General features: G+C 34.4%; 2 protein-coding genes and 1 long non-coding RNA gene across 4 annotated transcripts; 2 read left to right on the plus strand and 1 right to left on the minus strand.

The window, feature by feature from the left end:
- Positions 1 to 1,764: 1,764 nt before the first annotated feature.
- Positions 1,765 to 3,130, plus strand: LOC108209789 (uncharacterized). The gene is made up of 2 exons (XR_001804708.2): positions 1,765 to 2,027; positions 2,774 to 3,130. It is a non-coding gene; the product is annotated as an uncharacterized LOC108209789 (long non-coding RNA).
- Positions 3,131 to 4,998: 1,868 nt separating this feature from the next.
- Positions 4,999 to 9,681, minus strand: LOC108209788 (protein WVD2-like 1). Of its 2 annotated transcripts, none has more exons than XM_017380891.2 (7): positions 9,396 to 9,681; positions 7,840 to 8,309; positions 7,382 to 7,470; positions 7,187 to 7,277; positions 6,998 to 7,069; positions 6,780 to 6,890; positions 4,999 to 5,478 (listed from the first exon to the last, which is right to left on the minus strand). In XM_017380891.2, exons 2-7 carry the CDS (start codon positions 8,299 to 8,301, stop codon positions 5,164 to 5,166), a joined length of 1,140 nt encoding a protein of 379 aa, XP_017236380.1. In that variant the 5' UTR covers positions 8,302 to 8,309; positions 9,396 to 9,681; the 3' UTR covers positions 4,999 to 5,163. The 2 variants fall into 2 exon arrangements, with proteins under 2 accessions (XP_017236380.1, XP_017236381.1); XM_017380892.2 differs by having other exon boundaries at positions 7,840 to 8,305; positions 9,396 to 9,606.
- A 2,466-nt stretch (positions 9,682 to 12,147) lies between these two features.
- On the plus strand, positions 12,148 to 13,824 carry LOC108209996 (uncharacterized protein At2g34160). Its single transcript, XM_017381223.2, has 5 exons — positions 12,148 to 12,366; positions 12,672 to 12,720; positions 12,884 to 12,946; positions 13,072 to 13,136; positions 13,339 to 13,824. Exons 1-5 carry the CDS (start codon positions 12,148 to 12,150, stop codon positions 13,471 to 13,473), a joined length of 531 nt encoding a protein of 176 aa, XP_017236712.1. The 3' UTR covers positions 13,474 to 13,824.
- Positions 13,825 to 13,945: the final 121 nt, after the last annotated feature.

A 13,945-nucleotide genomic window follows, 5' to 3' on the forward strand; every position in this document is an offset into this window, starting at 1 on the left:
ATTTCTAGTAATGTGATATTAATAATTTGTCCTGCATATTTGTGATATATCCAAGTGTTGTTTTGTCTTGCAACAAATTCAATTTGTTGCAGGACAATGACAGTGAGTTTAATGCCAATCATAGCAATGTTCAACTACATCTTTGTTTTGTATGTAATTATTATTTTTATTTGTTAGGATTTCGGTGATTGAACACTAATATTATGGAATTATTATTTTATGTTATGCGGGATTTAATTATAATAAACTTTTTTATTTTATAATATAATTATAGTTATATTATTTAAATTTTAATATTTCAAAATAAATTTTTTAAAAAATTAGCAAGTCAACATCATTTTAACCGCTTAATTGTCCGCTTAATTTTCAAAAACGCTTAATCTCTCGCTTAGTACAAAATCGAAGTGCTTTAGGGCTGATTCCGCTTAGGCGGCCACTTAATGCGCTTTTTATAACACTGAAAAATATACTTTATTTAAATATTACTCTCTCCGTCCCCCTCAATTCTTTACATTGAGTTGTGAAAAAATAGTGGGTGAAGTAGTGGGACCCATTGTTTTTTAATATATAAAAAAGAGACAGTGGAATAAAAGTAGTGTGAAAAAGAAGAAAAAGTGGGAAAGTGATGGGATCCATTAATTATTTTTGTAAAGTTTTATAATGTAAAAAAAAGAAGGGAAATCTACAAAACTACCTACCTTTTCTTTAATTATTTACAAAAATACTACCTTCCAGAATTCTTTTTAAAAATACCTTTTCATAAAATCTTTTTTTCAAAAATATTGTTTGCAACTTTTGCAACCTCATCTGCAACTCCAGGCGGCGCCAGCCGTGTTGCAACCTCTTTTGCAACTTCATATGCAACCAAATTCCTGATTTCAAGTTCCAGTTTTCGAATGTCGTTTTCGACCTCATTTTCGGAATCGATATATATATATATATATATATATATATCGATTCCGAAAATGAGGTCGAAAACGACATTCGAAAACTGGAACTTGAAATCAGGATTTGTAATTGCATATATGGTTGCATATGGTTGTATTCAGTTGCATATGGTTGCATTCAGTTGATTCTATTGTAATCTAACGGCCCCGCCAGGGGCACACCATACATCTGTTGTTACTTACAGTTTTCAGTTGCATTTAGTTGCAACTGAGGTTGCAAATGAAGTTGCAAAAGTTGCAACTGCAGTTGCAACTTTTGCAACTGCAGTTGCAACTTTTGCAACTGCAGTTGCAACCTCAGTTGCAACTTTTGCAACCTCGTTGCAAAAGTTGCAACTGCAGTTGCAACTTTTGCAACTGCAGTTGCAACTTTTGCAACTTCATTTGCAACCTCAGTTGCAACTTTTGCAACCTCATTTGCAACTTTTGCAACTTACAGTTTTCAGTTGAACTAGTTGCAATTGCAGTTGCAACTGTTGCAACTTTCCATTTTTATTTGCAACTTTTGCAACCTCATTTGCAACTTTTGCAACCTCATTTCCATTTTTATTTGCAACTTTTGCAACCTCATTTGCAACTTTTACGGCTGCGCCGCCCAAGGTTGCAAATGAGGTTGCAAAGGTTGCAAATCGTATTTTTGAAAAAAAAAATTTATGAAAAGGTATTTTTAAAAACAATGAAAAAGATGGTAGTATTTTTAAAAAAATAATTTTACAGATGGGTATTTTTAAAAAGATCCCAAAAAAGAATGGAACCTCCAAAAAAAATTGTAAAAAAACTAGAGGGACATAGAGTATTATTTTGAAGTGGAGCAACAATCCGGTAAATCAATTTGGGCTTTTTAGAGCATCTATCAAAGGATATTTGGGGATTAGGCTTTGTATTTGGGTCGGGTTCGGTTTAGGAATTGTCCACTTTGGTGATTCGTTTGCCTGGAATGGAAATCTCTCCTGTTGTACACGGGGTGATCATTCTTTCTGTTGGCTCCTTGACTTTCTTGGCCTTCTTTTATGCTGCAATTTTATCTAACTTGATTCCACCATCTCAAAATCAATTTGCAGCAGCCATTCAAAATGACAGGTGATATATTCCTCCAGTTCAACATTTTCTGATTCTGTTGCATCTAAGCTTGACCCATTCTTTAATTATGTTGTTGCATCTTGTCTTGAGTTCTGTAATTATGATACCTCTTCTAAGATTTTAGTAAAGCTATGATTCTACCTGATTTTAATATTAGAATGGAGGTTGAATCTAGTAACATTCAAGAGATAATCCACAGAGAGAAGATAAGGGAAAGAAGAGAACAAAGTTGGTTACAAAATGATTGTCTGCTACTCTCCTACCATTCTGCATAATGGTCTTTCTTGGCTACTACTCTAACAGAAATAAACATGCTGTTACTGAATAATGCTAATCATTTATTTTTGCATTAGTAGAATCAGAATGTGATTACGTTTCTGATAAACCATGAAGACAAATAAAATATGCTGATAAAAAAGGAAAGTGAAGCAGGTTAAATGTTGCTTTGTGATCCTCATTCGCTAGTAGTAAGAAAATTCTCAGTAGAAGAGTGTTATAACGCTTTTCAAAAAGTATAGGACTAATGGACTATACTGGCAAGTATTTGATTGGTGTTTATAGCTTGCGATTTTGTTTTGTTACAGTCTTCAGCTTTCTTCGTTTTACTTAATAAGGATGGCAGCTCAGTTCCCTAAATCCTTGCACTTTTCATATATCGTATGTTCTATAATATTCCAAATAATATCATCATCTTCTGCTTCTCTTTCTCTCTTCCGAATTTTAACCTCTGCTTCTTATTATGGCAGATATTATTGCTTCTTGGTGCCGTTGACCCTTCCGATTATTATTGTTGCGGTTTATTTTCATTGGCTTAACATGAAACTCTTCAAGCATGCCTGACTCCTTCGCTAATTTTAGTGGAAATTTTTTGGTTCTTTATGTGTGTGAGAAATCCTGTGATCCCTCTGTAAGTTGTTTGTTGGAAAATTGGCCATTGAATAGCATTGTAACAAAATCATAGATATGTTCTGGCCTTCTGGCCTCTGGGCATATAGAATATGTTAGTTTTTTTGCTGGCAAAGTATAGTACTTCAAATATACTGTAACAAAATCATAGCCATGTTTCGGCATATAGAAGTAATATAGTTTAGCATGTTTTCTTATATCGATATAGTTCTTTTAATTACTAGCTAATAATGCTTTTTGATATGCTAGTTTTTTATAGTTACTTGGGAGCATTTTCCTCTTTGAATGGTGAAGAATATTGTTTTTCGAAACTGATGATCCCACCAGTGCTTTATACTTCTATGTTATTGCGATGATGGAAGGTCATCTTCTTTTTCCAAAGGAAAAATGATAAAAAGGCATCTGTCCAAATGCAGTAACTTTAATAACTATTAAAACATAATAATGTTTGGTGTTCTTTCTTACAAATTACAATCATAATAACCGTTTATTGTGCTGCATATATATAGAATATTTACAGGAACTAAGGTCATAGGCCTTAGTAGGGTTCATTCTTTGTCCGCCTTTTCTTACAGCTATTGATAATAAGCCTTCAGATGAGGTTATAAAACCAGGATTCTGTATCAACCCTAATAAGCTTGCAAAGATTCTTAGTGCCTACAACCTCGAGAGAGTAGAAGAAATCAATGGAGTTAAAGGAATTGCTAATGCTCTAAATGCCTCACGGGATGAGGGTGTTAAAGTGGATAATTTGTCTAGGCGACAAGAGATTATGGCTTCAGCACATACAGTGAGAAACCTTCTAAGAGGTTTTGATTGTTTGTATGGGATGTGGCTACAGTTATTGGCTTTGTTATCAGTTTGGTCTTTTCCGTGGTTACATTTTTTAAGTTGACAGTTATATATGTGGTGGAAAAAAGCATTTGGCCAAGAGTTTACAAGTTGGTCTTCTGTTGATGCACTGAAGCTTTTGGATTACTTTGCGACTTCTGTAAGTATAATTGTAGGTTCTGTTCCAGGACTGCCTCTGGCAGTGAAGCTAAGCCTTGCATTTGCAATGGAAAAATTAATGGGTCCCGGGGCAGTACCATTTCTTTTGCAGGCTATATTTCAGAATACCAGTGCAGAGGTGACTCTTAACCTCTACCGACAGATTAACAGTAACTTGTTTCTGTTAATTATCTTTTCTTAACACGGAGCCAAATTGAGTTGGGTGTTTTACATTATCAAAGGATGTGTAAGAACGAGTATGTGCTTGGAGAAGATATATGTCACTTGAAATTTGATTGTAATAATCGAATCAGCAAAATATAGTCGACCTTACCAACTATTATCTGAAGGTTGCAGTGTGCAATTGTTCTTGGAACCTTACTGTCTGTTCCTCTAGTATTCAGACGAATCTATCAAAAAGTTTATCCCGTCGACTGCTTCGTAGAGTTTAGCAACCAATCACAATTCATTCAAGAAATAAATTAGAGTCTAGCATTCAGTGCATGGTTTGCGTTGCATCCATGTCAGACCACTACCAGTATCAGCAACTGCCAGGAAGTCTACAGGGGGTGTTACAGCAGATTTTCATGAGGTGTTCTCCAGGGTCTGCTGTTGACGGAGATGAAGCAAATTTTGGTGCACGATGCGAGAAGTTCTGGCCGTTGAGGGGTGAAGTGAGTTGCGAAAATTTGCATAGTGTTTGATGAAGTGGAGAATCGCGATGAATTAAGTTGATACCAAGCCAAAAGAACTTGTTTGAAGTGAAGAATCTCCTCATATCTGGAAGCCGGAAGCCTTGCTTGAACATATGGAAACTAATTCAAACAAATAAACAAGTTTTCATTTCATTAAAATGCAGGGTTTAAATTTTTGTCATATACAGAACTTAAATGATTGCCATTGCTCTAATATTTCTTATTCCTTCAAGCTAAAAAAGTATGATATTGTGTCTATATGTAACTAGTGGCCTTCAGATGCAGTAACAAAGTTCTGGTTCACTTTCAGGTCCTTGTAAAATGTATAGGGGGTGTTTGGTTAGCTTTTTTTACCTCTTATAAGGTGATACCACAATAACTGTCTTAAAAAGAGTATGATATCTTATAATTTATATATAGTATGTATTATCACTACAAGTCTGCATAAAATTTACACTTCCGAAGGATATTGCAATAACAGGACAAGAACCATTTTTAGAGTTGACAACTTTTTTCCTCTTCAAATCAAGAGAACAGCGACAAGTTCATGACTCGACAGATATGTCTGCAGTCCTCTCTTCAGTTATTTTCCTCGGAGATGCTTTCTGTTTCTCAGTTCCCGGTTTAAACAGATCCTTGGGTTTGCAATTGCCATTATCATTCCGCCTAGGATTCTTGTTTCTAATGTTGTTGGCAGTATTAGTACCTTCTCTGACAGTGCCAAGGCTGCGTCGATTTCCACGGGGACATGATCCCTTTTCGACTGATGACTTGACAGCATCCCCACAACTTCTTCTCCGGGTTAAGTTTGGTGATTTAGGACGGGTTAAGTTTGGTGATTTAGGACGCGTCACTGGCAACTGGAATCAAACGAACTACTTAGTGAAATTCTGTATGAGATAAATGATAAATGTGTAGGTATGACATGAAAAACGGAATAAGCTGGGATGACTTAATTGCTAAAGTATAGAAAGGGGCTATGCAATGCCCATTCATCTGCGAAAATATTCGGATGTATCACAAGCTTATTCGATGAATAATAAACAATATAGAGCTTTCACATTTAATGAACTGGTCTTTCTTCGGAATTATAGTGTGCATGTTTGGCTGGGTTTTCTAGCAAGTGAGAATTAACTTATTTGTACCGTTTGTATATAACTCATAAGTTACTTTCTGACTTGATAAGTTGAAATCCGAGAAGTTGAAAATTCTAAAAAAAAATTGACTTATTTTGATTTTTGAAGTTTGATTTTATACATATATTATCACTTTAAAAGATAATTTGAAATATTTTATTATTATATTATACAAGTTTTATACCTAATAAGTTGTAAATTAAAATAAATCTATCCAAACAAAAAATTAAAATTTACTTCTCGCACTTATAAGCAATACGTAACTTCTTTTTAAACTAACCCAAACGGCCCTATAATATATAAATGTATCATAATAGAGAATACAAATATATTTCCTCTATAGGGTGCTGAGGCACAGTGTCAGGTGAACGTCCCTGCCACCTGTTACTCTCTATATAAGCAACACAAGCATTTATCACTTGTTATCAATTGCAAGCATGTATAAATTCAAACATATACATATAGGGAGAGAAAACTGCATAATCTTTTAAAGGTTACACAATGTATATTCATCATTTGTAAGAGTTTACTTTCAGCCTTTACTTGTACAACACACTGTTGAATGTAGTTTAAAATCCAATTAGCACCGCCTTCTAGTACCTTAAGCTTTTGGGAGAGTTGATTACTAAACACACACAATTCTCATACCAACTCATCACTACTATCTCATAGTAACTACACATAAGACAAGATGATAGTCCTTAGTGAGGTTAATTCGACTCAACTGCAGAAAACAATCATCTACAGTTTAAATAAGTATCCAGGGAAGACATAAAAAATACCCCTCCTATTCCATCTTTAGGTGCACAAGAAACACCAAGCGAGAGATCTATATTGCAGTTGAATACATTATATGTATGCACCGCGTGTATGTATATCTCTCTGTGTGTGTGTGTGTGTGTGTGTGTGTGTAACAGGGCATATGCTTTGTATATGTTAATTTTTTCTTTTAAGAAGCGACCAGCAGTTTAATTTATTTAAGAAAGCACCAAACTCAAACAAAAAGAATTGCGTAAAAGAAGTACCTTCTTTGGCTCAACCTTTGGGGGAGGACCTTCACGATAAAAGCTAGGAACTGGTTTTGCTTTAACAACCATGTTCTGTCGGAGCTGCTTGATAGCTGCTGCTTGCTCCTCCTATTTTTACCGTATTGAATGAAGAAACAAGTTAAGATTGGGTTGCTAATATATATCATGATTCCATTACTATACCATGTCTAATCTTTCAGATGGTAAAAATGTACCTTCATTCTTGCTTCATATTCCTTCTTTTCTGCTTCCAGAGCTTTGTGTTTTTCCTCCAACTTTTTGTAGAACTAAAAAGAAAAGAGTGAATCAGGAATGAGGAGAAAAATATGCCCTGCAAACTAAACCAAAAGAGCAGGGGACACAAATGAAACAGAATTTACAAAACGAAAAAATATTGAAGTTACCTCTTGACGTTTTGCGGCACGTTCAGCAGATGAGAATGTGGGTGCTACAGGGACGGTCACCGATCTGACTGTCCGAACAGAGGCTGCAGCACTAAGCTTCGCTAAGGATATCAAAACAAAGATATATAAAAAATAATTATGAAATTTAAGAGAGAAATGAATATAATGGAGAAATATGTCAATTGAAAAGGATACGAGGAAGCCAGCGACCAATTATCCTCATCATCGTGAAATTTTCTATGATAGGGTTGTTGTGGCTTCTTTGCACTTGAACGAGAAGGCAACTAATAAAACATTAATAATCCCACGGTCAGCATCCATAAATCCAGACAGTAATATGAACTCAGTGTCAAGATTTCCTTATAAATCTTTTTACTACTCAATGATGTTCATTTACCACATCTATTATGGTAGACATCATTCTACTACGATACAATCCAGTTTCTAGTTGAATTTACTATTGCATATATGACTAGATATTTGTGCTTCACAATTATGCATAAGCATTCACATAGTCTCCGTTTCCTTTCTTTTTCGTTTCCATTTAGAGTTAACAACAGAAAAAACAATAAATTATTAAACGTGGCCAGTGAAATCAAAGAGGAGTTTACTTTCAAAAACTCAGAGAAATATTAGAAGAGTTTAAGGCAAACCTCTAAATGTTCTGGATCCTTGGGGGAGTGAAAATCTTTTATGCTTGGTGAAAAATTGGCATCAGAATCAGCAGTTGAAATTGAGGCTTGTTTCTCAGTCTTATCACTAGAAGAATGAGAAACCTTGGAATCTGATGGGAAATTGTCAGCAGCTAAAGAACCTGAGACAGGTCTGATTGGTGAGGTGGAAGTCTTTTCACTTGACTTCTGGATTTCAGGTTTCTGGGATTTCTCCTCAGGAGTACCAACCTCACTGTTTATGCTTTTGATACCTAATAAATCTTGCTTCTCCTGACCTTCATCAAGCAAATCTTCAGCAGTATGATTCTCTACCACAGTGCTCTCAGTTTCACCACTTTCACTTGTAACTTGGGGAGCTGTATCATGTGAGATACCATTTGACTTGACGGTGTGACCATGAGGTTTTTTATCGATACGGATACCTGTAATGTCCTTCCCCATCACCCTGCCTAAGAAAAATAAAGGTGATACAATTCTTTAGTCAGAAATATGTTATCAAGCTTATCTTTTTCTAAAAAGAGCATGCAAAAAAGACTTAAAAGTCCATAACCATTGATGTCTCCAGGAAATAGGTTGATTATATTAAATTTGTACATAAAGACAAGTACATCACTTGGCGTTTGTGTGAGTATTATATATACAGGTTGATGAAAACCCATAGGCCGTAACTGAATCACTGTCTAAAATTTTATCCATACGAAGGTGCCAGAGTCATGTTTCATACAGAGCATAAGATTGAGTTTGAGGACAGAGCTTAATTCAAAGTTTAAAACTAGTCAAGTTTTTACTTATTGTGCCAGAGGCGGACTCAAGTGTTGATAAAACCGAGTTTTGCAAGCCTTTCGATCTACTGCTAAAAAATTCAAGTTTAATTTTGGACCTGCCCACTAAGATAAGTAATACTATTCAAACACACCACTGAGCTTGCCAAAATAAGCTAAGTTTGTATTGAGCTGGTACAGAACTCAGATCGACCCGAATTGATTATCAAACTAATATCCCAAAAACAGTTTGTTGGAAAAAAGCTCGGAGCCAGATGAGTTGGAATCACAGCCTCCCGTTTGAATGTATAATGAGTAAGAGTAGATCATATATAATGTGAACAGCATCTAATGGCATAAAAAAACAGAATCTCAATTGTAAGTTTGCTGTCATTCTCAAGATGTAAACACACATGTCTAAATTATATGCCACACAATAATAAAATGAGGTTGATGGGTTAAGCAAATTCCCAACTGAATACGCATGCTCAAACCCCAACTCACAGATACACAATCACCCCTTGTTCATAAATCATAATAACAAAAAAAAAAAACTCAATTTTTCCTCAGCACAATCATATAAAAATTAAAACTTCGAAGCAAAAAACAAGAAAATCAACCACAACAAGAAGAAAATTAGTATTAAAAAAAAACCCAGATGAAAACAAGAGCAAGAAAAGGTGTAACATAAAGAAGATTGAATCTTGGAGAGCAGAAATGAAGGAACAGGCAGCAGAGATGAAGCAAGATGAAAAGAAAAGAGGGGTTTCTTACAGTAAGCTCCTACAGCTGCCGCTGTTGTTTCCGATCTGATGTACACGAGGAGAGAATTATATATAGGAATAGAAAAACCCCAAATAACAACAACGTGAACCCACCTCTCCCTCTCTCCCTCTCTCTCTTTTTCTCTCTCGCTGGTGGTTTAAATTGATGTCTGGTTAGTCACCAATCTCGATACCGTTAATCTCGCAGGTAACTAGTACGAGTAATATATACTAGTACTAGCCGGTACACCCAATTTATACGTACACACTCGCACAATACATACACGTTTTATGTAATGCTTTTTTCTGTCGCTAACGGACATTTCCTACGAGCTGACGGCGTAGGAAATTTAATACTCCCTCCGTTTCAATTTACATGTCCACTTTGAAGAAATTTTTTTGTTTCAAATTACTTGTCCACTTCAACTTTCAATGCAAAATCATATTTCCAAAGTCAATTCTACACCACATATCTCTTATTTATATTTCCTAGATCAATCTCACTCCACATATTTTGATCATTTAATGCAATTAATTTGTGTACATCCACTTTTCTTAAACTGTGTGATTTTTTTAAAGTGGACATCTAATTTGAAACGGAGGTAGTAAGTGAAAATGAAGTAAAATTATGTAACTCAGATACTTAAAGAAAATTCTACACTGACAAGTGTATCTTCTTGCTTTAGCTTTTATTTATCATCTAAAATTCAAAACCGACAAAGTAATATTATTATTATTTTTCCTACAAACAAAAAAATTAGTTCCAAACTTTCAGATACATTTCTTACCTGTTATTATGAAACAAAATGATATATAAACTAGAATTAATTATCACAACTAACATAACTCGAACATAATATTGACTAAATATTGGTGTCATTTGACAAATAAGAAATTGTTGAAATTAGAATTTGTTTTTATTAAAAGTTTACATATATATATATATATATATAATATGAATATAATTTAAATTTGTCATTTCATAATAAATAATATTTATTTTCAGAACATAAATAGATATTACTTCATCTCTTTAGAAACAACTTGAAAAATAAGGAAACGTTGGCCGCCAGAATATTGCGCGTACGTGTTGGTGTTTTTGGCAGTCAAACAACATTATCCTTTCAGGGTGGCTCTTCTCGGCCCACTTATAAAGCTTTCACGCGGCCCTGTTGGTAATTTGACTAGTTCAATTCTTTTTTGGCTACTGAATTTGTAATGTCTTTTTTTGCTAAACCAGTTTATAAATTTTACATACTTCAAATTTCATTTTGAATCACAACTGCCATCCAAAATAATCATATTTTAAATATCCACTTCACTAATAAAAAAAAAAAAAAGAATCTGATTTTTTACGTAAGAACCCGCAGCTGTTACCGTTCGAGTGCGCACGATCCTGCAGCCGCTAACGGCAGCGCATGATTTTTACGGTAATGAAAATGGAACATAGACATGCACTACTATATTTCGAGATTTTCATCAAAATAGAGATGAGAAGAAATAGTCAAATAAATTTTCTTGTCGAAGATAGAAGAAAATTTTGATAATAGTCATAAAATGGGAAAAAAAAAAAAAGGTAAAATTTCTCTGCAAATCATCCCGATTTTAAAAATCAACATGCCGACAAGTGAAGATCCAAATTCTAGTTCCAATTCTGAACATTGATAAACACTGCATGCATATCTTATATCTAAACAGATAAATTAAACAAAGGATCTCGTGTCGGAATCTCTACAATCTGTAAAGTTGCCTCCAAACATTTCAAATTTAAAAATGGTTTGGCTAGTGTGTGCCCATGGGCACATGCTAAGTACTAACATTAATAAAAATGGAGGGTTTTGATTGGTGTGGTTGTTGTAACTGCAGGGGGGTCCACCATTATTAAAGAAGGTAAGCCAATAGAAACCCTCCAATTTCATAAATTTTGGTGCTTAATGTGTGCCCATGGGCACACCATAGAAAAACCGATTTAAAAATCATAACTTTGGCTTTATTTAGCGGAAAAGGAAATTCAAAGTATATATACTTTTACTTCTTCCCAACTTTATGACTTGATCAACCAACAATTCAGCACTCCCATGTTTCTTTGTCCGCTTAGATTTCCATCTACTAAAGTTACTTTCCTCATCTTGTAGAACAAAATGTTGGACTATTTTACCATTTAATATAAAATCCTTTTCCGCCATAAATCAATCAAACTGGTCTATGCAACATTTTTTTATGGAAAAAAAAATAATTATATGGACACCACTATTTTATTGGAGATTTGCATATCTCATATGTTTCGCTCGCAAAACATATTTGGTATTTGAAATATCTGATAAAATAGTGATTTTCATAAAACTAAACTCTTCACTTGTATTTAAAATATATATGTAATATGAAAGTATAGTGCTACTATCCCTCCACTAATATTTTCAATAAAAAATTATAAAAATAAAATAAAATAGAGTACTACTTTTGTGTTCTAACACCCATTTCTTGGTGCATAATTGCCACTCGCATACCTGGTCAAATTAACCAACGTGGTGCTTTCTCAAGAAACTGATGTTCCTTTACATGTATCTGTAACTAACCCATTGCAACAATGGCTCAACTTGTTTCTCGATAATACATGTCCCTTTTAATTAGTTTAATTTTAGTAATTATCCTATTTCTTTACCTGCATACACACATATCATATCCTTGACAAGAATTAATAAATTAAGTTTACTGAAAGGTACCTGTGTTTACCAAAGTAATCTGCCCGAATTTATGCAATCATGACAACTGAAACTGTAAATGTTACTGTTACGGCTAATGGCAATGGTAATGCTAAGACTGCAACTACGATGACCGCCACCACCACCACCACCTCCACCGTTAATGGTAATGCTAATGCGCCTTCTGCTGGAGGAAAGAACACGGAAACACAGAAGAAGAATAGGATTCAGGTTTCCAACACCAAGAAGCCTCTTTTCTTTTATGTCAATCTTGCTAAGGTATGTAATTATTATCTCATTATTATTTATTCTATGCTTTTACTATTATATATTTGCTAATTTAATTATGCATGACCATGAATCAAAATTTTACATTTCTTAATTAAGGTTCATATCCTATTAGTCCACATTTTTAATGGGCCCTTAATAGACTATTTTTACTATCATAATTAGTTAATGTGGCCCAGTGCCAGTTTGTTGACATGCAAGAGAATATCTATTAATTTTTCAGGAATCTTTATAATTTATTATAGTAATTTAAATTTTTTAATTATACCTCTAAATAATACTGGATGCACTTGCAGAAGTACATACAGCAGCACAACGAGGTTGAGCTTTCTGCATTGGGCATGGGTACTCCTCTTGACCCTTCTTCACTCTTTCCTGCACATAGAAATTTAGATGGTTTATTTTCTTTCAAGTATAAAATCATTGACAAATTAGTACAAGAATAATAATTGTTTTGACTTCAGAGTAAGGTCTCCATTAAGACGAACCTATTGTATTGTGTTTACAGCTATAACTACTGTTGTTACGATTGCTGAGATCCTCAAGAACAATGGTCTGGCCATTGAGAAGAGTAAGTTATTTTAGCTTTAATTTTCCATCTTTTCTTAACTTACAACTTATTTCAATGAATGCTGGGTCTTGGAGCATAAGAAGTATGTGGAGTTCAGGAGACTAACAAGTTATTGGGATGAATAGAGGTGATCACATCAACAGTTGGCATGAAAGATGAAACCAGGGGAAGGCTCGTTCAGAAAGCTAAGGTGGGTTGAACCTCAGAATTCTGTTATTTTTCAATGTCTAACCTATAATTTAGATTCAATGTGAAATATCTAATTCACAATTTACTAGCAAAACATTTCCAACAATAAAAAAGGAAAAAAGAAAGAATAACAAGACCCATAATGTTAAGATCAAGAGAAACCTAACCAAGAAATTACCCTTTACAATGCATGAATTATACAGATCGAGATTGTGCTGGGAAAGACGGAGAAGTTTGACAGTCTGGTGACAAATACAGCTACAGCAGCCGCAGCTTCTGCGCCAACAATGGATCAGCCAGCTGCCGCAGCGACGGGAATGGGTGAAAACAAGCAGTAGCATCCTTTAAAGATACCTATGTTGTTGTATACTGCTTTTATTACTTTCTATACTTGAGACTTTATAGACATTAGTGTATTCAGCATTTTCCAGTTCGAACTCGAGACTGCTGCTACTGCATATATTAAGACAACAAGGATGCGGACAACCCAACTTATGAGCACCTAATCTTGCTTTGACATGCAAGATGATCTGTTGTTGATGGATTTAAGAGGTTGTTAGCTCTTTGTTTATATCTAGAATGTTGTACAACTTATACTATTTCAGATTACTGCTCATATGTATGATGATGCCTATCTCACCATGAGTGATGCAACTATTCAAATAATATTCAAGAAGTTTCAGTTTGGACACTTTTGTATGGGTTACTTCTTGTATATGCTCTATTACTACTTTCTTTCTTACATCGATGACGATAAATCTCTAAACGACCAAAACAAGTTCATGATAAGCTCCTATACCTTCACTAAAA

The sequence above is a fragment of the Daucus carota genome, chromosome 2 (genome assembly GCF_001625215.2).
Source record: "Daucus carota subsp. sativus chromosome 2, DH1 v3.0, whole genome shotgun sequence".
NCBI classification, from domain to species: Eukaryota; Viridiplantae; Streptophyta; class Magnoliopsida; order Apiales; family Apiaceae; genus Daucus; species Daucus carota.

Bases quoted from the DNA above. Each gene is read 5' to 3' on its own strand.
- LOC108209788 (XM_017380891.2), bottom strand. From the start codon at position 8,301: ATGGGGAAGGACATTACAGGTATCCGTATCGATAAAAAACCTCATGGT. The intron at 7,278-7,381 runs GTATCCTTTTCA...AGCGAAGCTTAG, and splicing joins AATTGGTCGCTGGCTTCCTC to TGCTGCAGCCTCTGTTCGGA. The intron at 7,070-7,186 runs GTAACTTCAATA...TTTTCTTTTTAG, and splicing joins GTGCCGCAAAACGTCAAGAG to TTCTACAAAAAGTTGGAGGA.
- LOC108209996 (XM_017381223.2), top strand. From the start codon at position 12,148: ATGACAACTGAAACTGTAAATGTTACTGTTACGGCTAATGGCAATGGT. The intron at 12,721-12,883 runs GTACTCCTCTTG...TTGTGTTTACAG, and splicing joins GCTTTCTGCATTGGGCATGG to CTATAACTACTGTTGTTACG. The intron at 13,137-13,338 runs GTGGGTTGAACC...TGAATTATACAG, and splicing joins GGCTCGTTCAGAAAGCTAAG to ATCGAGATTGTGCTGGGAAA.